Here is a 24,116-nt window from a genome sequence, read left to right on the forward strand (position 1 = left end):
ATCAGATGCAGCTCTCAAAATGATGCAAAATCATTGAGTCCTCCCATTTTTCAGCTAAAGAAGTAGTGTCACGCTTTCCTAACAAGAAAACCTACTATGAGGCAAAATTATAGAAAATCAGCAATAGCAGAGTAGGGCACAAGCTGAGGAATCTTCTGCTTTAGCCCTTCATTTTTGCATAAGAAGAAGTAAAGACCCAAGTTTAGAGCATACAGCTGGCTTAGAGTGGGACCTACTCTTGTCCTTCAGTTCCCGTTAGGATTAAATGAGTTAATACCATTATAGTCCTTATAACAGTACCTGTGCCATAGTAAGTGGTCAGCAAATGCGAGTTATCACTTGTCATTATTCCTAGTGATAGAGCCCAAACAGGAACCTAGATGCCCTAATAATCCAGTGCTCTTCAGGAGGCACATATTTTGTATTTCCACATTGTATGGGGAGAAATATGTTTTAAGAAGTTGAGTTAAAATAAAAATAGTGACCACCACAATGCCAATTTATGTGTACCTAATCAGCATACTCAGTACTCTGTACTGAATAAGTACTAGGCTAAGTACTGCATTTCTTAGCCCAGTACTGCATAGTCTGAGTTAAGTACTGCATATTCATGGTTTCCTTTAATCCTCACAATGTTCTGTGAGATTCACATTCCTGACCATCTCCATTTGACATACAAGTTGGGGAACTTGCCCAGGGTCACAACACTAATAAGGGGTTTTAAATAGGTTTTAAACACTGTTTGACTTCAATGACTTTCTTAACCTTTGTTATTTATTTATTTATTTTAAATTTCTTTTTCTTTCTTTTGAGACAGGGTCTCGCTCTGTCACCCAGGCTAGAGTGCAGTGGTGCAATCATAGCTCACTGCAGCCTCGATCTTCTGGGCTCAAGCAATCCTTCCACCTCAGGCTCCCTAGTAGCTGGGACCACAGGTGCATGCCACCACACCTGGCTAATGTTTTAAATATTTTGGAGATGGGGGTTGCCAGGCTGGTTCTCAAACTCCTGGCCTCAAACAATTCTTTGCCTTGGCCTTCCAAAATGCTGAGATTACAAGTGTGAGCCACTGTGCCTGACCCCTTACCCTTTCTTTTATCCCAGGAATCGGCAAACTATTGCACACAAGCAATCTCTGGCCATTCTTAACTTGTACAGTCTGCAAGTTAAGAATGTTTATATATGTGTGTGTGTGTATATATATATATATGTACATTTTTTTTTTGAAATGGAGTCTCACTCTGTCGCTCAGGATGGAGTGCAGTGGCATGATCTCGGCTCACTGCAACCTCCGCCTCCTGAGTTCAAGCGATTCTCCTGCCTCAGCCTCCTGCGTAGCTGCGATTACAGGCGCACGCCACCATGCGCGGCTAAGTTTTGTATTTTTAGTAGAGATGAGGTTTCACCATATTAGCCATGATGGTCTGATGGTCTCAGTCTCTTGACCTCGTGATCCATCCGTCTCGGCCTCCCAGAGTGCTGGGCTTACAGGCGTGAGCCACCATGCCTGGCCTTGCTTTATATATTTTTTAATGGTTGATAAAAATCAAACGAAGGATAATATTCCATAACACATAAAAATTGTGAAATTCCAGTTTCAGTGTCCATACAGTTTTATTGGAATACAGCCATGCTCATTTGTTTACATATTGCCCATGGCTGCTTTTGCAATATAATGGCTGAGCTGAGTAGTTGTAGTAGAGACCGCATGGCCCACGAAACCTAAAATATCTACTCCCTGGCCTTTATAGAAAACACTTGCTGACCTTTGCTTTATACTCTTCCTTGATGATTACATTTTATGACATTCCAACTGTTTAGGGCATAACTGTGGAATTTTTATAGGATCTGTCTCCTCGTGTTACTTGCCTTTTGGTTTGTTCTGTATTAATTAACATATCAATCAGATCCTGAATAATGTGAATAAAAAGAGTTCACTATCCGGGAGGCGGAGCTTGCAGTGAGCCGAGATCGCACCACTGCACTCCAGCCTGGGCGACAGAGCGAGACTCAGTCTCAAAAAAAAAAAAAAAAAAAAAAAAGAAGAGTTCACTGTTAGATTGTCTGTGTCTTGTCTTTTTTTTTTTTTCCATAGACTGGGGAGTAATTTATTCCTGGATACCGTGTGAGACTCTTGATGATAACCTGTTTTTGTTTCTGTACTAACCATGGACTGCAGCTATTTGTGGTTTGCATGCCCCTCACGTTCATTTATTGAGCCGATGGTTTTTAAACCTCCAAGTGTCTTAGATGCAGAAATCACTCTATTTTCTTTCCTTTGTAGTGGTTTGTTGTCTTCTGATTATGTGGAGATTCACTACGAAAATGGGAAACCACAGTACTCTAAGGTATGGTTACCGGCGTCGGCAAGTTCTCTAGTATAAGTGTACTTATCATAGAGTTGATCAGTGCACACTGCGTTGTTTTGACGTCTGTCTCAGTAAAATCACCTGTGCTCTTTTACAATGATACTATTTTTAGTGAGGAGAAATTTATTAAAATGTACAAATGTTTGAGGTAACATTAGGTATTCAGGACAAAAAATGTTTATTGCTTTGATTATACATACAGTACCTTTTGTGAGAGTATAAAGAGCTATACAGTTCCACATCAGCAACTGAAAGTAGTCAGTAAAGAAGGATGAGGTTCATGGCCATCGAATCTGGATTAGAAGACTGGATGGGCTGTTAGAATGATTCTTTAGTGCAAATGACTTTGCTGCCCAAGAAGGGCAGAGGACAGGTGGAGGAAGTGAGATTTAAGTAGTACTTTTTCTCTAACCTTCATAACAATTCTATGAGGTGGATGTTATTATTTCTGCTGTACTACGGAAGAAATTAAGGCAGAGAGAGGGCAAATAAGCCTGCTTAAGGCCATGGAGCATTGAATATGAGGGTACTTGGGTATCTGATTCCTTCATTTGGAGATGAACTTTCTTGTCTTCAGGGAGGATTAATAAAGAGCAAGTGGATTTGGATTAAAGCAAGGGAGAGAGAGAGATGATTTGTACGTAAGAAACAGTGACCTCCGTCAGTCAGGGTGAAGATCCCCAGAATGGCTACAGAAAGAAACTCTGACTTTTAGGGAGTCAACAAGTGCCACTGAACCTGAGCAGTGTCCCTGGTGTCCCGGTTACCGGGGGCACAGGAAAGGAAACAAAGTGGGGAAACATCACTGGATTTGTTGTTTGTTTTTTTTTCCTAGATTGCTAACACATGTCAGCATAAAAGTAGCACCTTTCCCATATATGGACTTGTGCCGTATAGGTAACTGGGATTTTCAGTCTGATGGCTTCTCAGCAAATATTTATAGGTGTCCTTCATTATAAATACTGCTCAGGAGGCCCTGGCATGTCTCAGGATTTATAACATTCCAATTTGTAATTGGACGTGTTTTCCAGCCTTTGAGTTTTGTGCCACAGATTAAGAACTTTCATGTATCGTTCTTATTAGTTGTCAGTTCTTGCCTTAGGTTGCATTTGGGGGTTGTTGAATCTCCCTAAAAGTTAATGCTGTGGAAAGTGAGCAGAAAAGCTAAATCAAGCGCGGGAACAAGCTTCCTGGCATTTGTACAAACTGAAGCTTCTGTCAGCTGTGCCAGGGCCCTGAGCACTGCAGATGCTGAATCATGAGCCTGGAGTAGACAAGATTGCAGGGAACTTTATAGACTCAGCAAATGAGCCACCTTTGCAGGACACAGAAACCTGATCCAGACTTCTCACTAAGGCACTCAGTTACTTTTTTTTTTTTTTTAAAGAAACAGAATAGCTAATTGGCCTCCAGAGGTCATTTGAGGTCCCAAAAGGAGACCTTATCATTAATAAGACACTCCAAATCTGATATCAGTTGTAACTAAAACTTAAAAGGTATTTCAACTCTAGCAAAAGAAATTGTGTTCACCACAGTTTGTTTTTGTGTTCACTGCTTTTCTCTCTTTCATGACCCATTTTCTTCAAATAGCTCATATACCGAAACTTACGTGCTTCATAGATAATGAACTAACAGTCTGTTTTTTATGTGTTTGTATTTATGTACATCAGAAAAACCCAAGATGATATGGTGCACACTATTTTATATCAAGATTTTTAAAATGTAGCAAAATTTTAAATATTTTAGCATATACTAAGTAATCTTCTAAACCTTCAATTTTTAAAAACTTCATAATATTTCTAATTCATTTGTTATAATTTGTTTAAAAATGCAATGGTGATAGACATTTTGACTCTGTCCAATCTTTCGCTATACGAATAACTTCAAGGGAAGGCCTTCCAGATACATTTTGAATACATCCCTTGTAATTGCTTCAGAATTAATTCTGAGAAAGGAATTTTCTGAGTCGGAGTTGGTACAATTTTTTAACACTCTTCATATACATTAATAATTTTTCTTTCTGAAAGTTTGTATAAATTCATATTCCTACCACCATTACATATATACATATATATATATTTAAAAGCATTTGTAAGTAAACTTCATGAAGATTGTCTTTTAGGTGCTTCAGAAAATCTTTGTACAGAGTACCAGAAAAGGAAATTAATATGTAAGAATGGCTAAATTAAACTTATTTTCACATAATGCAGCCTTTTTTTCCCTAAAGATCTCAAATTGTTTTTTTATTTTTATTTTTTTGAGATGGAGTTTTGCTCTTACTGGCCAGGCTGGAGTGCAGTGGTGCAATCTCGGCTCATTGCAACCTCCGCCTTCTGGTTTCAAGCGATTCTCCTGCCTCAGCCTTCCAAGTAGCTGGGATTACAGGCATCTACCACCGCGCCCAAACAATTTTTTTGTGTTTTTAGTAGAGATAGGGTTTCACCATGTTGGTCAGGCTGGTCTCGAACTGCTGACCTCGTGATCCACCTGCCTCGGCCTCCCAAAGTGCTGGGATTACAGGCGTGAGCCACCGCACCTGGCTCAAAGATCTCAAATTGTTTAGAGAAAAGTACATGCACACATTGTACACACACACGTAGACGCACAATATTATCCACATAACTAAATAACAGTCTATTTGGCTATGAAGTTAAATATGAATGTGGATATTGATAGTATCCCAGGAATTAGTTGCAACCATACTTTGAAAAGAGGGTTGTCTAGGTTTTCCCATTTCACCACTACCAAGCCCCTCTCTCATTCTTACTTCTCACTAAGAAAAGATTAATGTCTTGGCTTTTACTTTTATTGCATGCACGTGGGTTAAAAGTGCTTCTTTCCATGTGAAGCAAATATAGGAGCTGGAGAGGTCAAAAAGAAGCGTGTAATATGAATGCTAGGTATCAGTCCATGAATAAGGAAGAACTTTTGTTCTGCACTTGATGGAGCAATAGCTTTTGTTTAAGTTCCTACCAGTGCTTTGCACATAATATATAATAAAACTATTTTGTTGATTTTTTTACAACTTTAAAAAGTAATTTATTTACTTTTCTTATTTTATTTAAACAAATTTATTGGGATATAGCTTATATATCATAAAGCATATAATTGTTTTTAGTATATCTATAGAATTGTGCATCCATCAACATAATCTAATTTTAAAATATTTTCATCGCTGCGTAAAGAAGCCACACCACCTGTTAACAGTTGCTTTCTTTTACCAACAGTCTCTCTTTTACCAACCATAGGTAACCACTAATCTATTAATACTTCCTATCTCAATAGATATGCCTATTCTGGACATAAATGAAATCATATAATAGGTGGGCCTTTGTGACTAGTTTCCTTTTTTGTCCCTGGTTTTAATGAGATATAATTGAATAATAGAAATTACATATATTTAAAGTATGTAACTTAAATTGTATATATAGGAATTGTATGTATTATTCAAAACATCATGTTGATATGTTTATACATTGTGAAATGGTCACCACACTCAAGCTAATGAACACACCTATTACCTCACATAGTTATCTTTTTTTTTTTGTAGTGAGAACATTTAAGATCCACCCTCTTAGCATATTTCAAGTACTATATATTTGTTGACCAACTTTGCTGATGAGCCTATTTAAATAAGTTAACTTTTAGCATTTCAGTTCTTATAAAATAATAAGCATCAACATAACACTATGAAAGTACTTTTCAAAGTTAACATTTCTGTGAAGTCTTTTTTGGTGAGCTGCTAATACATACTTGTAAGTGCTTACTAATACTTTGATTTCTCTTCTGCTTACATCAGCAGTCATGATGAATAGATAGATGAAGTGCCTCCATCCCAACTTCCCTCTACCTTATTACTATCATTATTAGGTGGGGAAGGCATCTTTTCCTAGGTCTATTTCCTCACCCTGGCTTCTTTCTATTCCCTTGCTTATTCTTGCTCAGGGAAGGAAGAGCGGCTTGACTGCTGGGAAAGTATGTCGGTGCAGCCAGTTCCTCCCTCCTTTTTTTTTTTTTTTTTTTGTAGGATCTACCTTCCTATAGGAAGAGCACATTCTCTCCACCTTTCTCTTCTCTGAATTGTACTGTGGCCACCCCCATATGTGTATGTGACTGGGGTTAGATTGTCCCACGTTGTCTCTGCCTGGGTGGGTAAGGCTTGCTAATTCCTGGGTGCAGCATTAGCAGGCCTATTAGATTCTCAACTAATCCGCTCCTCCAGTATAGCTCTATAATAAATGAAGGTGACATTTTGATGTTTCAATTCTATGTCACTCTCTCATTTAGTTTTAAACTTGGGTGGGCACCGATTCATACTCACGAGGATGGCTATAATGAAAATGATGGACAATATAACAAGTGCTGTCGAGATTGTGGAGAGATTGGAACCCTCATACACAGCTTGTGGGAATGTAAAATGTTGCGTGGCAGCTTGGCAGAACAGTTTGGCAGTTCCTCAAAAAGTTCAACAAAGAGTTACCATATCACCCAGCAGTTCTACTCCTAGGCATATACTCAAGTGAATTAAATACATATGTCCACAAAGAAACTTGTACATAAATGTTCATAGCATTATTCATAGTAGCCAAAAGGTGGAAACACCCTAAATGTCCTTCAATTGATGAAGGAATAAAGGAAATATGGCATATTCACATAGTGGAATTACTATTCAGTCATAAAAGGAATGAAGTACTGACACATACTACACCATAGGTAAATCTTGTAAACATTATGCTAAGTAAAATAAGCCACACACAAAGGGGCACATATGATACGATTCTGTTTATTTGACATGTCCAGAATAGGCAAATTCATAGGAACTGAAAGTAGGTTCATGATTGCCAGGGCCTGGTGGAGTGGAGGGGAGGAGAAATGGGGACTGATTGCTAATGGGTACAGGACTTTTTTCTGAGGTGATGAGACTATTCTGGAACTAGATAGTGGGGATAGTTATACAACTCTGTGAATATGTGAAGAAAAACACTGAATTTTATACTTAAAAAGGTAAACGTTATGATTTCTGAATTATATCTAAGCAACAACAATAAAAAACCCAGGTGGGTAATAAGAGTTTATTTACCCACCCTCTTCATCAAACAAGAATCCTTAAGGATTGGTCTTGTCACATATGCTCATGAATAAGCCATTCCTGTTCATTCATTAAACAAATATGGTTTTACTCTATAGCATAATGTCCTTCAGATCCACCCATATTTGGCAAATGCCAGGATCTCCTTTTTTAAGGTCGAATGCTATTCCATTGCGTGTATGTGTGTGTGTGTGTGTGTGTGTGTGTGTTTGTGTGTGTGTTGAAATAAGCCAGACACAGAAAAATATTCTGTGACCTCACGTGTAGAATCTAAAAAAGTCGAATATGTATTTAGGTTGGTGCAAAAGCAATTGTGGTGTTCGCCATTGCAAGTAATATCAAAAACCACAGATACTTTTGCACTAACCTAATAGAAACAGAACAGTGGTTACCAGGGGCAGGAGGTGGAGGGGTGGGAGTGGGGTGGTGGGTTGGAGAGATGTAGGTCAGATGGTACAAAGTTGCAGTTATATAGGCTCTAAGTCTAAAGATGGAATGGATAGCATGAGGGCTATGGTCAGTCATATTGTATGATGGGAATTTGCTAAAAGAGTGGATTTTAGGTGGTCACATCACACACTTACACAAAATGTAACTGTGAGGTAGAAATAAGACATGTTAATTTGATTGACTATAGTAATAATTTCACTGTGTATATCAAAATATCATGTTGTATATTTTAGATATACACACCTTTTTTTTTTTTTTTTTTTTGGGACAGTGTCTCGCTCTGTCGTTCACGCTGGAATGCAGTGGCGCAATCTTAGCTCACTGCAACCTCTGTTTCCTGGGTTCAAGCGATTCTCCTGTCTCAGCCTCCCGAGTAGCTGGTATTACAGGCATGTGCCACCACGCTTGGCTAATTTTTGTATTTTTAGTAGAGACAGAGTGTCACCGTGTTGGCCAGGCTGGTCTCGAACTCCTGACCTCAAGTGATCCACCCACCTCAGCCTCCCAAAGTGCTGGGATTACAGGCATGAGCCACTGTGCCCGGCCTGATATATACAACTTTTAAAAATCAAAAAAGCAGAAAAAATATTGATTTACCTTGTACTGTGACCTCGTTGAGGTCATAATTCCTGTTCTAGGTACTAGATATGTATCAGTGAACCAAACAGATAAAGATCCCTGCCCTTGTGGGTCCTGTGTTCTCTTCTCACCTTTATTCTTTTCTTTATCAGTATAACCACATCACCCTTTTAGAATGTTCTTTGTGCTTTCCTTATCAAATCATCGTCACAGCTCAGCTCAAGCTCGCTTCTAAGAGTGAAGGCTTTTTGGCAGCAGGAGAGCATGGATTGTGATCGGGTAGAGTAGGTCTCTGTGCGCATGGCTCCTGGCTGAGAGGTAGGGTTGATGCAGGGTGGAGGAGATTGGAGGAGTGCGTGTTCTGAAGACCCTGTCCAGTGTATGAGTAAGGTAGGGTGGGCCCTGCAGAAGTCAATCAGAGTCTGGCCGAGGTGCTGTATTGGAGTCAGGGGTATTTTCAGACACACAGGTCTGCCTGTCTTCCCTTTTCTGAGTATTTTCAGACACACAGGTCTGCCTGTCTTCCCTTTTCTGAGTGTTTCCCCACTTCTTTCTGCTTCCTTTCCATTATTTTTCTCATTCCCTCTTCTTTTAGTAATATTTTAATGAAGTTTTCAGACTGTTTTTTAAATCTATTTTCCCTTCTTTTTTACTGCCTCTCAGCTTGCCATAATTGGGTTTAAAAATTCGTGTTTGTATTGTTTCTAACCAAAGAGTTAGATAAAGTTTGTATTTCCACTCCTATATTAAAAATGGCTCTTTTACTTGTGTGTACACTAGAATTTTTTCCCTAGTTTTTGAATTAATAGCCAGTTTTTTAAAAAGTTTCTTACCACTGCATAAATAATAAACAATTTAAGCAATAACAAGGAAAACAAAACTATCCACACTAAATCACTTAAATTAGATCCAGGATTATCAGTTATTTGAATTTTGAGTATAAAGTTGAAATTATTATTAATCATTCAAAATATTGACCTTCCTGGCAACATTCAGAGTACATTATAGAATATGAAAGGAGCACGGGGTTAAAAAATGCCCCAAGAAATCAAGATAGCAGATGACACTAGTCCTCACAAAGCTATTTTAAGTTCGAATAGTATAATTTATGTGAACTATTAAAAATTTACATAGCATTGGTACAGCCAAACTGTTCTAATACTTTATTAATTAAACTACTGCAAGAACATTTTCCCCATTAAATTTAATGAAGGTAAATAATTAAACAAATTATTTAATAATTTCTGTGTTGGGGTCTCAAGTTCCCCAATTCTCCAAAATTATTATTTTTTATTTCCTTATTCTGCAGTACTCAAAATCAGGTATTCATGTCCCATTATAGATATCTTCTTTCTATTTCTCATTTGTCATCCACTCACTGATTTTTAAAATAGTTTAGCATATCCTAGTAGTTGATAAGCTTGAAGAATTTAAAGATATGTATATAGAATAATCATTTGAGTATAGTGTCAGTAGTTTTTATTATATTCAGAACCTAGATATCATAATATACACATTTTCTAGTTAAGAGCTGTGTAGTTTCTTTTCAGATGTTTATCCAGACCTGCAGGAATAGATTGAAAATATCAGTGTGTGGTCACTATGAATGTCCAGGTTTTTGGGCTTTTCATAAGCAATAAAGAACTGGCTGATGGAACTTTACCATGCAGATGAAATAATTAAACAGACACAAAGGTGGGGTGCTTTTAAAAACCAAATTGAAACTATTGGTTATATTTCCACTAAAATGAGTAGAATCAAACAGTTCCTGTTATTACTATTATTATTATTATCATTATTATTTTTTATAGAGGCAGGGTCTTTCTACATTGCCCAGGCTGGTCTCAAACTCCTCCTGGGCTTAAGCAATCCTCCCTCCTTGGCCTCCCAAAGTGCTAGGATTACAGGCATGAGCCATGATGCCTGCCCAGTTCCTGTTATTAGATTAGTAATACCAGAGAACTGGATATTTTTTTTCCCCTACAAGTTGTTATCACCAGAGTCACAAAGTTATTATCCCCAGCCACTTCTGGTTAGGAAGTATTTTAAAAGATGGACATGGCTTCAGTGTGTCAGTATATGAAGAGGAAGCCTGGTAGGTTCCAATGGGATTCTGAGCTTGGAAACGTTGTGGAGCAGAGTTATTATTTGAGCATGATCTGGCTTGTGGGGCGTTCAGCTGTGCAAGTAGCAGGCTGAGAAAGGTAGGGAGCATACTAGGATTTTTAATTTCCTGTGACTAGCCAATAACTTCCACTTATCAGATGCTCCATTTTTGTTGGATTTAATTAACTGACAGTTTTGGATTCGAAAATGCTGATGTCTGTATGGGTGCACAGAGACTTGTGTCATGGGCTGAATCAAGCCCTTTTTGGTTGTCCCTTCTGCCATTTGCCAAGTCACAGGTCTGTGACCCACTCCTAGGTGGTCAGGGCCAGCCCTCTTTAATTGTCTGAGGCCTTCCTAACTGGAGAAAGAAACATGGACTTGAGAACCTGAAGATGTGGGAATCAGCTTGTCCTTTTGTTATTTTTAGAAGAGCCTTTTGCACTTTGTTTCTGTACCCATATGGGTACATGGAGACAGCCATCACTGTGAGGTAATGGTTGTTGAAGATGGCCAGATCCCTGGGTGGAAGGCACCCCTGGAGCTGACTGTCCAAAGTCATGATTGCCAGTGCCCTGTAGAAGTGGGCTCCCTGTACTGGCCCACTACTGTTATGCTTGGCACCCAAGATGGATTGCTCTTTCTCTCTCAGGATTTATTTTATATGAGATAACTCAAGATCTTACTTTGCAGTGGTCTGAAGTGTTACCAAATAATATTTTTCCATAGTACTTTTTAAAAACTTGGTATAAATTTAGTAATAAAAAAATCAGAAAAATCCTCTAATACCGCTAGTACTAATATTAAATTGAAGCTACCAAATTGCTTATAATGCTTAATATAACTACACAATTTAGCTATTAAAACTTTCTTATGATGATAAACATCAGAGATTGGATGTTGCCTGAAGTCTCATTTAAGTTTCAAAAAATACAGTGATTCAAGGCCAGGCACGATGGTGCATGCCTGTAATCCCAGCTACTTGGGAGGCTGAAGCACAAGAATTGCTTGAACCTGGGAGGTAGAGGTTGCAGTGAGCTGAGATCATGCCACTGCACTCCAGCCTGGGTGACAGAGTGAGACTGTCTTTAAAAAAAGAAAAGAAAAGAAAAGCAGCCCTTTACTTTACACACACACGCACACACACACACACACAGTTGATCCTTGAACTGCACGGGTCCACTTATATGTAGACTTTTTTCAACCAAACACAGTATTTGTGGGATGCAAAACCTGTGCATATAGAGGGCTGACTTTCCCATATATGTGGTTTCCTCAGGGCCGACTGTGAGACTTGAGTATGTGCAAATTTGGGAATATGTAGGGGTTCTAGACCCAACCCCTGAGTGTATAAATATATATTTATCTCTGTTTTCTCCCAATAACCCACCTAAATAACAGGGGATAAAAAAGGATATGAACCCACCAATACAAAGACAGGAGAAGAGAAAACAAGCAGGTGAGACATAGCCATAAAATTTCAGGAGCTGGGAAAGTGGATGAGGGGTGACTCTTAGCTTTGAGCTTTTCATGCTCTGCTAAGTTCGTTTGGGGGGAAACCAAGAAGAAACAAGTCAACTCATGTCACTTATCCCAGAAAGGCAGAAATAAAAGCATCTGAAAAAAGAAAAATTGGTTGAAAGTAGATGTAGAGTGGTTAAGTCCCCAATTTACTGCTTGCCCTGTGGAGCCAGATAACCAGATAGGAAGTCAAGGACTTCCCTAGTCTGGTAGGAGCTCATGTATGGAGAAAAATGAATAGGAGAGAATTCTCAGCTATATTTTATAAATAATAAAAATTATTATTTTTATTATAAAAATTCTTTTATGAATATTATTTATAAATATTTTTATAAATAATAAAAATTATTATTATTTATTAAAAAAAAAGCTGCCCGGAACTGAACTGCATAGTTTTCTTGATTAAAAGGTGTTACAGCGGGAGGCTGAGGCAGGAGAATCTCTTGAACCCGGGAGGCGGAGGTTGTAGTGAGCTGAGATCATGCCATTGCACTCCAGTCGGGGCAACAGGGTGAGACTCCGTCTCCAAAAGAAAAAAAAATTAAAGTGTCACAGAGTACCCAGTACAACAAAGGAGCAAAAATTCTAAAAAAAAAAAAAAAAAAAAAAAAATTAAAAATGGAGCAAGAAAGAAAATACAATAATTATAGCGGTAGAGCTGTGAACAATATTTGTGTACACATAAACAATGAATATACATTTAACTAAAACTGGTGATATGAATTAGAATGTATTGGGGGTGAGAGAGGTTTTCAAGATCCGATATTAGGTAGATAATTTCTAAAATGGAATTAGTCAGAACATAAAAGTATAAACATTCAAAAGTATATAGCCAAACACCAGAAGAAACAGCTTAAAACATTAAAAATGGTTGCCTTGGAGGTGGAGGGGAAAGAGGGACAAAGGAAACTGTGCTTTTTAAAAATAAAACTTGTATCTCACTGTGGTTTTGATTTGCATTTCTCTGATGGCCAGTGATGATGAGCATTTCTTCATGTGTTTTTTGGCTGCATAAATGTCTTCTTTTGAGAAGTGTCTGTTCATGTCCTTTGCCCACAGTGAGTGAGATACCATCTCACACCAGTTAGAATGGCCATCATTAAAAAATCAGGAAACAACAGGTGCTGGAGAGGATGTGGAGAAATAGGAACACTTTTACACTGTTGGTGGGACTGTAAACTAGTTCAACCATTGTGGAAGTCAGTGTGGCGATTCCTCAGGGATCTCGAACTAGAAATACCATTTGACCCAGCCATCCCATTACTGGGTATATACCCAAAGGACTATAAATCATGCTGCTATAAAGACACATGCACACGTATGTTTATTGTGGCACTATTCACAATAGCAAAGAGTTGGAACCAACCCAAATGTCCAACAACGATAGACTGGATTAAGAAAATGTGGCACATATACACCATGGAATACTATGCAGCCATAAAAAATGATGAATTCATGTCCTTTGTAGGGACATGGATGAAACTGGAAACCATCATTCTCAGTAAACTATCGCAAGGACAAAAAACGAAACACCGCATGTTCTCACTCATAGGTGGGAATTGAACAATGAGAACTCATGGACACAGGAAGGGGAACATCACACTCCGGGGACTGTTGTGGGGTTGGAGGAGTGGGGAGGGACAGTATTAGGAGATATACCTAATGCTAAGTGACGAGTTAATGGGTGCAGGAAATCAACATGGCACATGGATACATATGTAACAAACCTGCAGATTGTGCACATGTACCCTAAAACCTAAAGTATAATAAAAATAAAAAAAATAAAACTTGTAGTTATTATTTGACTTTGAAAACTACATTCCTATATTGCTGCTAAAATGTTTTTAAAGTTAATTTTTAAAGGTAAGAAAACAAATAAGATATTGTATAATTTTCCATCAAAAATGATTATAAACAAACTTTTGGAGTCTCTCTTCATTCAAGTGGAAGTCCTTATTCCATAACAACATCTGATAAGTACCTGTACTCCTATAATACATACTTAAGAAATGTATGTTTTATTAATTACCTTGGTGTCATTGTTTTTTAAAGCCTTTTCTCCTTCATTCAATTTAATACACACATGCTTGTTATAAAAAAGTTGAAAAATTGTCTAATCTTATTTGCAACTTTATGTAGGAGGAGTTTCTAGGGTTATTAATACAGTGCACATATATGCCCATCCTTGCATTTCTTTTTGCTTTATGGAAGCACCCAAAGAATTAATTATAATGCATGAGATACAACCAATCCATGAAACCTTCTGCTTTCCAGGGTGGAGAGCACTGTTACTACCATGGAAGTATCAGAGGTGTCAAAGACTCCAAGGTGGCTCTGTCAACCTGCAATGGACTTCAGTAAGTGGGAATCTCATTGGCATTTTATTCATTGACCCTTTCCAGTTTCCCTTTTATGGATATATATATTTTAGTGACTCTTCTGTGCCAGTGCTGTGTTAGGGACTGCATATATATGGAGTGGTGCACAAGTGTTTGCAGGAGATTCAGAGATTAACCAAATGATTACATAGATAAATGTTTAATTACCATTGTGTTAAGAGCTGTAAAGGGGAAGGACAGGAGCTTGTGGAGTGGCAAAACCTAGTCCAGGAAGGTTTCCTAGCGGCATATTCCAGAGGACATATCAGTTAGACCTACAGCTAGACTTGAGAGTCGGTAGGCCTTAGATCTAAGAAACTTAGACCTAACAGTAAGTTGGAGTTAGCCAGGCAGGGGTGGGATGACAAAGAGGAGTTCGCACATTGACCTAGGGGTGGGTTCTAACAAAACCATGTGTCGGCACCTTTTAGACCTGGACACAATAGCACCTCATATAAAGACTTAGTTTTGGCCATGTGATGACAAAGAATCTTGAAACTTTTCGCCGTTTTATAAAAAACCTTATGTCTCTGAAAATTAAATGTAATTTGTATGACATAGAGTCATACTGCTTGATGGCAGCTCAGAATTTATAAGCATAAAGATACCACTGTTTGCTTCTTCAGAACCAGATGGTTTTAGATTATTCTCATATATAAAGAATCTGTTTTCTTACAGATGATATTGAATTTGCATAATTAGAAATTTGTATAGTTGTACATGGTTCTGGAATAATTACTTTAGAGACTGCCACTGAGTGAATAGTCCTATCCCAGAGTAATTTTCTAATCTGTCTTTTGAATTTCAAACATCAGTTATATCAGGTATAATTTGCATGCATTTGATGTATACTTTTATAATTTTATAGCCTCCATGCTGCCTAATAGAGTGCTGGGGCCACACTGGGACTCCATGCAGATATGTGAATTAAACTTGTGACAGTGTAAAGGGATTTGTTCAGTTATACTCTTTATTTCGAAGACACAATAATGAAGCTCACTTGCTATTTCTTGCCATTTCCTGTGTTTGTTTATTCTCTCCTTTGTGTGGTTTCTTTTGTGCTAGTGGCATGTTTGAAGATGATACCTTCGTGTATATGATAGAGCCACTGGAGCTGGTTCATGATGAGGTGAGTCTATGCCATCAGTTGCCTGATGGCATTCTACTCCTCCAGCAACTTTGTCTTTGAGAAGAAAAGAGAAAAGAATGTAGATTTCAAAGTGCCTTTGTATGTGTTACTTATTTCAAACTTAGAGTAGTACCCTGAGTTTTGAAGTTTAAGCTGCACATGCCAGGCCCATGTACCCATAAGGGATAATAAAAGACATCAAACATGGGTTTTCTGAAGGAAATCCTAGTCCTTCCCAGTTTATGAAAAGAGCAGAGAGGATATTTTGTTTTGTACTAGCCAGCCTCCTTACTTTAAACTAGCTTTCATAGAAGTCATTATACGAAAAAGATACTTGCACACACACATTTATAGCAGCACAATTTGCAATTGCAAAAATATGGAACCAGCCTAAATGCCCATCAGTCAGCGCATAGATAAAGAAAATGTGATACACACACACACACACGCCATGGAATACTACTCAGCCATAAAAAGGAATGAAATAATGGCATTCACAGCAACCTGGATGGAATTGGATACTATTACTGTAAGTGAAGTAACTCAGGAGTGGAAACCAAACATTGTATGTTCTCATTCATATGTGGGAGCTAAGCTATGAGGATGCAAAGGCATAAGAATGATACATTGGACTTTGGGGGCTCAGGGGAAAGTGGAAGGTGGTGAGTGATAAAACACATTGGGTATAGTGTACACTACTTGGGTGATGGGTGCACCAAAATCTCAGAAATCACCACTAAAGAACTTATTCATGTAACCCAACACCACCTGTTCCCCAAAAACCTATTGAAATTAGAAAAAAAATAGATTTCATTCTTACTGTCATCTTTAGACAGTTGTGTGACTATAAGAATGTACTTAACTTTTATGAACCTGAAAATCTTTAGTGGGGAAATCTGTGGGCTGAACTATGATTATATTATAGAATACTTAGTTTTCTTTACAGATAGGGAAGAAAATAATGTTTAGAGTCATGCACAAACCAGTGATTTAGACAAGAAATCACATGCTCTAATAGTGTTGCTTGCTAATAAAATGCAATCAAATTTAAAATTTGACATATATTCAGTAAATATTGTATTGAGGGCTTACTACAAGCTGGGTATTATTTTAGGTTCTGGGGATACTTTGGTGACAAAATAGACAGAGACTGAACCAAATGGGGCTTACAGTCTACAGAGGCAGATAGGGATACACAGAATGAATAGTAATTACATGTGGTATGTTAGATAGTGATACATGGTAAGGAGAAAAAGTGAAGCCAGGAGGGTGGAGAGTTAATTTTTGTTTTGTTTTGTTTTGAGACGGAGTCTTGCTCTTTCGCCCAGGTGCCCAGGCTGGAGTGCAGTAGCACTATCTCGGCTCACTGCAAGCTCTGCCTGCTGGGTTCACGCCATTCTCCTGCCTCAGCCTCCCGAGTAGCCGGTACTACAGGTGCCCACCACGCGCCCGGCTAATTTTTTGTATTTTTAGTAGAGACGGGCTTTCACCATGTTAGCCAGGATAGAGTTAAATTTTTCATACATACACAGTTCCAGGAAGTCCACCAAGAGAAGACAAGTGGTGAATGAAGAACTTAAGGAAATTAGAGAGCTGGAAGAACATTCTAGAAGATGAGCGAATACAAAGGCCTTGAGGCAGGAGTGTGCCTAGGGTGTTCGAGGAACTTTGAGGAACCTGACAGGGTTGGAGAGGAGTGAACAAGGGGGAGAATGGGAGGAAATTAAGGCACTGAGAGGTAACAGTACAGAAGTCAGATCAGTGAAAAGAACTGTAGTGGGAAAATAATATTTTGTGAGTGATAGAGTTAGAATATTGCAATTATTTGATGGGGAACAGAAAACATTTTTTATCTTTAGGGATTTCAAATTTAGATAAAATCGGGCTGGGCGTGGTGGCTCACGCCTATAATCCTAGCACTTTGGGAGGCTGAGGCGGGCAGATCACGAGGTCAGGAGTTTGAGACCAGCCTGGCCAATATGGTGAAACCCTGTCTCCACTAAAAATACAAAAATTAGCTGGGCGTGGTGACGGGAGCCTGTAATCCCAGCTAGTGGGGAGGCTGAGGCAGAAGAATCACTTGAACCTGGGAGGCGGAGGTTACAGCGAAGCAAGAATGCGCCATTGCACTCCAGCCTGGGCGACAGAGCGAGACTCCATCTCAATAAATAAATAAATTAATTAATTTTGAAACAGCTAATAGTCAAATAGGCTGCTGATAATAAAAGCTGAACAGACAAACTTTTACTGTCTTGGTTATGGCAATGTATGTATGAATATGGGGGTAAATTTCAAAGTTGATGCAGAAAAGTTTTAAAGGATTGGTGTTTGAATAAACCTCTGTCATTTTCAACTAGTAACTATAAAAATTATCAGGTAATGAAGACAGGCCACTTAGATAAAGACATTTTGATTAAGTAAAATGTTATTCTTCTCACTCCAGTAAGGAAAGATAATCTGTGTACAGCAAAATTATTTGACTCATTCAGCAAAAACTCTGACTTTGATTTCTGGCTTTGATTAATGGCCCTGGTACCCTAACAAAATCCACAAAGAACAAAACACAGATTCCCAAATAATAACTATTTAAGCCTTAGAGTTTTTTAAATGTATAAAATGAGATAATTTTTTAATGCATTCATAGTAGGGCAATTTTGTAGATTTGATGAATTAATAAATGTAGGTGACAATGTCTATTAAACTGTCATAAGGATTTATAAATATAAACTATTGTTATAATGTTTAAAGCATTGGTTTTGCATTGTTTACTTATGATCATATTATTCAGGGCCTGATTGTTACGTGCAAATTGCCGTCTCTTTGCCTTCCTTCCTGTTGCCAACCTTTTGGTTATGTAATGATTTGTCCTCATCCACACTGTGGGTAGAGGAAAGGAATAGTGCTTTAAACTTTAAATTAGTCGATTTTTTAAATTGTGTTGCTGATCCCATTGTTAATTTCATTACTATCTTTTCACCTTTTACCAGAATTTAGAGCTTACTGTAATTAATTTTAGATATTTTGATGTTTAATTTGTTATTATTATTGATTTTAGTATGCTTTGTGATAAGTCAAGTAATATGCATGGGATATTTCTAATGAGAATTCATGTTAACTATCAAGTCATAAATGAATAGCAAAACTGTTATAAGTTTTATGTAACCTATTAAGAAGTTTCTTTTTTATAACTTTTTCTGATTACAAAACTAATATAGGAAATTTGGAAAAGCAAAACAAATACTTAAATAGTAATTTTCCATTATGCTGTCCCTCAAAGATAATTTCTTGTCATGTTTCAGAATATGTTCTTCCAGTTTTCAATGACATAGTCCCATATATTTTTAAAAATAAATTGGATCATTATTTTATAAGATAATTTTAAGACAATGATGTATCTCCCTGAGCCTCAATATCTTTATTTGTAAAATAGGGATAAACCATGCGCTATATGGGGTCTTTGTCAGGACTAAATTAAGTAATGTGTACATTAACAGTACCTGGTACATACTATGCACTCAGTAATGGAAGCTAATCGTAATAAGAATAATGGTAATAGACATTCCTAAAAGCATAATTTCTAGGGCAAAAAATGTAAATGTTTTCACATTTGTTGATACACCTTACTAAATTTCTCTCTCAAACTATGCTACCAATTTCCTCTCGCCAGCAAGGTGTGAGAGTGCTTTTGGCCTTGCAATGGTAATTAACTATGGATATCGTAATTTTTAAAACTTCATCAGTTTTATGGCAAAAGTTGGTGCTTCATTTAAAAAAATGCATGTTGAAGGAAGATGAAAGCATTCGGCATGTTTTTACATGTTTATTGACTTTTTGTGTTTCTTGTGAATTTCCCATTTATAGCTTTGAAGAAAGCTAAGATTTAAGAGTAACCAATAACACTGTTTTTATCTAAACTGGGGCAATTAGATGATACTCTTATTTAAAATTAAGATTTCAATAAGACATATACTTTTCGCTTTTGATAGCTAAAAAACTGACATATAAATATTCCCATTTTAGGAAGGACATTAGAGAAAGTTCTAACACTGTTTCGTAGAGGCTTGTTCACATCTTGCTTTCTAAATTGCCTACAATTGTTTTGTTTCAGAAAAGCACAGGTCGACCACATATAATCCAGAAAACCTTGGCGGGACAGTATTCTAAGCAAATGAAGAATCTCAGTAAGTTTTAACTAAAATAGCGATTATATTTTATGTAGTACGAGCTGTTACTTGGTGGAGCTCAGTAGATATGCAGGCTTGTTGGAAGTGGAATTGGTCTGATATCTGGGGTGAACATTGTGGATCAGCACTGGAATGAATGGTGGCTCTTGTGTAAAGAGGCATGGAGAGTCATTTCCAATGCAACGACTAAAACATGAAGCCTGTGAGTAAAGCTGCCTTGGGAACCAGAAAGTGTGGCCAAATTTAGTAGAGTGATTTACAGTGAGGTTCATCCTGAAATTTTCCTGGCAGTTTGCTGCTCTTGAGCCAGCTTGGATTGCCTCCCTCTCATGCTCTGCTCCAGACACATCTTAAGTGTGCTAATGTTGGCAGAAGCTTCTTTTGGATTGTTGGGGCATGTGATTTTATTTCTGTATATTACTGCTAAAAGTCTTTAATAATTTATGCAAAAGCTAATGTCATACATTATTTTGAATGCTAAAATGAATTAGACATAGTGGAACTCTCTCAGATTTTCAGATATTGTCAAATGATTGTATGTCAAATGTGCATCTTTTAATGAATCGTGAACATTATGTTTTCTTGATGTTTGGGACGAAATTACATTTGAACTATCTTTGTGGTCATGAGAGTGTGAAATAATAATGATCAGTGTGCTTTTTTTTCACCTTAATTTGACATAGATTATCAGTGCCACTGTTTCTTCATGTAATATTTTAAAACATACTCCCATTGAAATAAGCATAAAATTTTGATACTAATTTTTCCTTTCCACAGCTATGGAAAGAGGTGACCAGTGGCCCTTTCTATCTGAATTACAGTGGTTGAAAAGAAGGAAGAGAGCAGTGAATGTGAGTGTGGCATTGAGCCTTGGGTGGGGCTATTTTACTCAAAGAAGTCATGTGCCTATCACCCCACAGTATCTAAGTGTACCTAAAACAGTTTAGATTTTGGGGACTGTTGTTTAAAAATGAAAACAATAAACAAAAAAACCCTATGATTTGAGCCTTATCAACACACTGCTTTTTATTGATCTCTTTCTGTTAGTGATTCAAACTGATTACGGTAGTCTCTGAACCCTGATGTCATGTAAAGAATGTGTTGTTTTAGCTCTGTTTTCTACGTGTTTTCTGACGATAATTGCAGTGCATTTTATTTTCTATTTAAAGTGCAGCAGACTTTTCTTTCTATATGGCTTATATAGCGTCATATAAAACATTTCTGTTAAAAAATGTAGAGAGAGGAGTTAGGTTTTGAAATGTTGGCTAATCATGCTTATTTATATTACTTTCAAATTAAAAACTCTGTTACACCAAACTTTAAAGCTGTATGTGTTTTTCAGAACACAATGAATTTATTTGGCTATTAGCAATATAACAGTTTCTAAATAAAAATCATATAATTGTATAATCACCTACTGTTATGTACTTCACATGTATTGGTAAACGTATAGGGGCTTTGTAACTGAAATTATGTTTCTGGTTTTTTCATAATAGGCTAGAAAGCTGTAATGATGGAGACTGTTTAGTAATTACATGGTGAATGCTATGTAACTGAGAATTAATTCCACAGCTTATACATTACATGGTAATTTACTAGATAACTTAATGAGTAATTATAGTAGAAATTGCACATTTTAGATAATGTTTTGCTGAGTGTATTTTTTTGTGAAAAAAATAGACCACCAGCCATCAAAAACTTAGTTCCAGGTTAAATTGTCCTCCCTTTTATGAAACTCTTATGATAATTATGGATACATTTATTATATATTATATAAATTATTATTAGATCTCTTTTAGCTCATTCATAAAGATGTGGTTGGTAATAATACGTTCTACAATGGCTGCTGTTCTTTCGCTACAGTCCACCTCATCAAATAGAAAATGATCAATGACTATATACATAAAGAAAAAAGAGCTACCATTATAATTTTCCAACTATGAAAAAGAAATAAAAGTCCAAATGAAGGCTAAAATACTTACTCTTAAAGGATTATCTAGTTAATTTAGAAGACTTTAGACTGTAATAATTACCAATATTTGTTCCTTTGAGAAATTGAGCAGTTAAGAATTAGTATATTATTTTTAGAATTTCACTCCAGTGGGTTAATGTTTCTATTTAACTTCATTGATATCTGTATCAGATATACCTGGAAGTAATTATAACTTATGCTATTCTTATTAAATGAGTTTTACATAGATTTTCGTTGACATTTTAAGTAAATATGAATATTTTATCACATTTTAATGTGAAATTGACATTTATTTATTTTAACATAATTATGCTATAATTTTTCTCTAGAATATTTTTACATATAAAAACCATATACAACAACATGGACTGTTTTCTATGTTGATAAGTAAGTACCTTAATAATAATAAAATATAGTTATTTTCTAAATACTTGAATATGTACCCATATTTTATGATCACTTTTTAAAATTTGCCTGACCAACTTTCTTCTAAGGTGTTTATAAAGTAGGCAGCAGAGAGTTGTTCTGAAATTCAAAGTCTTATCTACAACTTAACAGTGAGCACCAGAGAGATTTTATGTCAATCACCATTCTGACCATATATTTTTATTTTCTGTAGCCATCACGTGGTATATTTGAAGAAATGAAATATTTGGAACTTATGATTGTTAATGATCACAAAACGGTAAGAATATAGAGTCAGTGGGTTTTAGACCAGATAGCTTACTTAAGAAAGAATACATTTTACTTTATAGTTAATCATTATTTTTTACTTATTAACCCCAAGATATTCAGACATATTAACTGACTTGATTTATTTCTTGGTGTTTGGAGACTCTGAGTTTTATAGAATTTTCACAACTCTAAACTTTCTTTATGTTTAATAATTATAATTAATAGATTTAGCTATCTGGCATCTTTTGTCTTCATTTAAAATTCTTATTCTCTACTTTTCTTCGTCTATGTATTTGGTCACTGCTTTCTAATTTTATTCCATGCTTTTGTCCTGCTAATATGTTATTTTTTCTTACTAGTTAATTATGATTATGGTAGATATAATTGTGGAGACAAACATATAAAATAAAGTTTTATCTAAAGTGAGTATCTTTGATGACTTATCGTCCTTAAATATTGGAAAGATGAATAATCTCGTGTTAACTTCTGTGGAAGTAAAATGTGATTGAATATGTCATTTCAGTAACACTTAAAAGATATACGAAAAACATTCATTGTTCCTCATTTTCCCCTCTTGAAGATACAGTAGAAACTGTTAACTATACTTAACCATTTCCTTTATAAAATTACTTGCCTTAAGCCCAGAAGAGTCTTGGTCAGTAGGCTATATACTAGTACACCCAATACTAGTGGTGTGCTGGTAAATTTTAACACCTAGCTCTCTTGATTTATAATGTTTGCTGATGTCTGTGGTGTAAATATTGCCACCATAGCTGATTTCAAGCTATCAAAGTGAGATCACTGATGAGGAGTTAGGAGAGGATGTATCTAGTTGGCTCTTGGGATCTGATGGGAGCTGGCTCCAGCAACCACTGCCACACTCCCCAGACTGTTTAGGCCAGTTGTAATCTCTGTTGTAGTTATGTGATTGAACTCTAAAAGTTGTATACTCTAAGGCAAAAAGCACTTGTTTTATCAAAACAAAGTTGCACCTCTGAAAAGACTTTATATAGATGAGAATCTTTTAAAAAATGCGTAGAAATCAGGTATTGGTGACAAACTTATGAAAGATTGGAATAAAAATTGAAATTGCTTTGGAATTATCTTTAAGTCTTTGTTTTACTTTAAGGAAACCAAAATTAGATTAGTACATGATATGATAAGGTTGTGCTCATGCTAAAATGATGTGAAATTCTAATTAGCCGGCCCTACTCAGAGAAGGCCTTGAAACTATAAAGTTAAAAAAAATAGTGACTTAATTTATATTTAAACTTTTAAGTTTCTACTTTAATGGATGTTTTCCATTAACTATCAGTTTAATTGTGTTGAATATAAAGTTTTTCAATAGAATACCTCTTACTTCTGTATGCACATTTATTTTCTGTTCCAGTTGCCTTTAAATATATTGCTTGAGTTGTTAGTAAGAAGCAAAATTTATCAGAATACATATAATTTAAGAGAGGTCCTTTTTGGTGGAAAGGAAAGCCAGATGTGTAGGCAGTCACTTTAGAAATAAAGGCTAAAATATGAGTTTCTGAAGGACTTTAATTTGCTTGAAACCTCAAGATAGTTTTTTTATCTGAATTATTTTCGTTGACTGGAACATTGGGTTTTTTTTCCCAGCTGATTCTCAATCTTGAGCATTGTGGCATGTTGTGAAATTA

The 24,116-nt window shown here is 36.5% G+C and overlaps 1 protein-coding gene across 3 annotated transcripts in view; it reads left to right on the forward strand.

The window, feature by feature from the left end:
- ADAM23 (ADAM metallopeptidase domain 23) overlaps positions 1-24,116 on the forward strand; it is a 178,931-nt gene that overhangs the window by 86,007 nt on the left and 68,808 nt on the right. For all 3 annotated transcript variants that reach the window (XM_003253987.4, XM_030802444.1, XM_030802445.1), the window contains exons 4-9: positions 2,285-2,348; positions 14,389-14,471; positions 15,558-15,621; positions 19,730-19,802; positions 20,583-20,656; positions 22,397-22,462. In XM_003253987.4, the coding sequence (XP_003254035.1) occupies positions 2,285-2,348; positions 14,389-14,471; positions 15,558-15,621; positions 19,730-19,802; positions 20,583-20,656; positions 22,397-22,462 (424 nt within the window). The remainder of the gene's footprint in view (positions 1-2,284; positions 2,349-14,388; positions 14,472-15,557; positions 15,622-19,729; positions 19,803-20,582; positions 20,657-22,396; positions 22,463-24,116) is intronic.

This window comes from Nomascus leucogenys, chromosome 22a (genome assembly GCF_006542625.1).
Source record: "Nomascus leucogenys isolate Asia chromosome 22a, Asia_NLE_v1, whole genome shotgun sequence".
NCBI lineage: Eukaryota > Metazoa > Chordata > Mammalia > Primates > Hylobatidae > Nomascus > Nomascus leucogenys.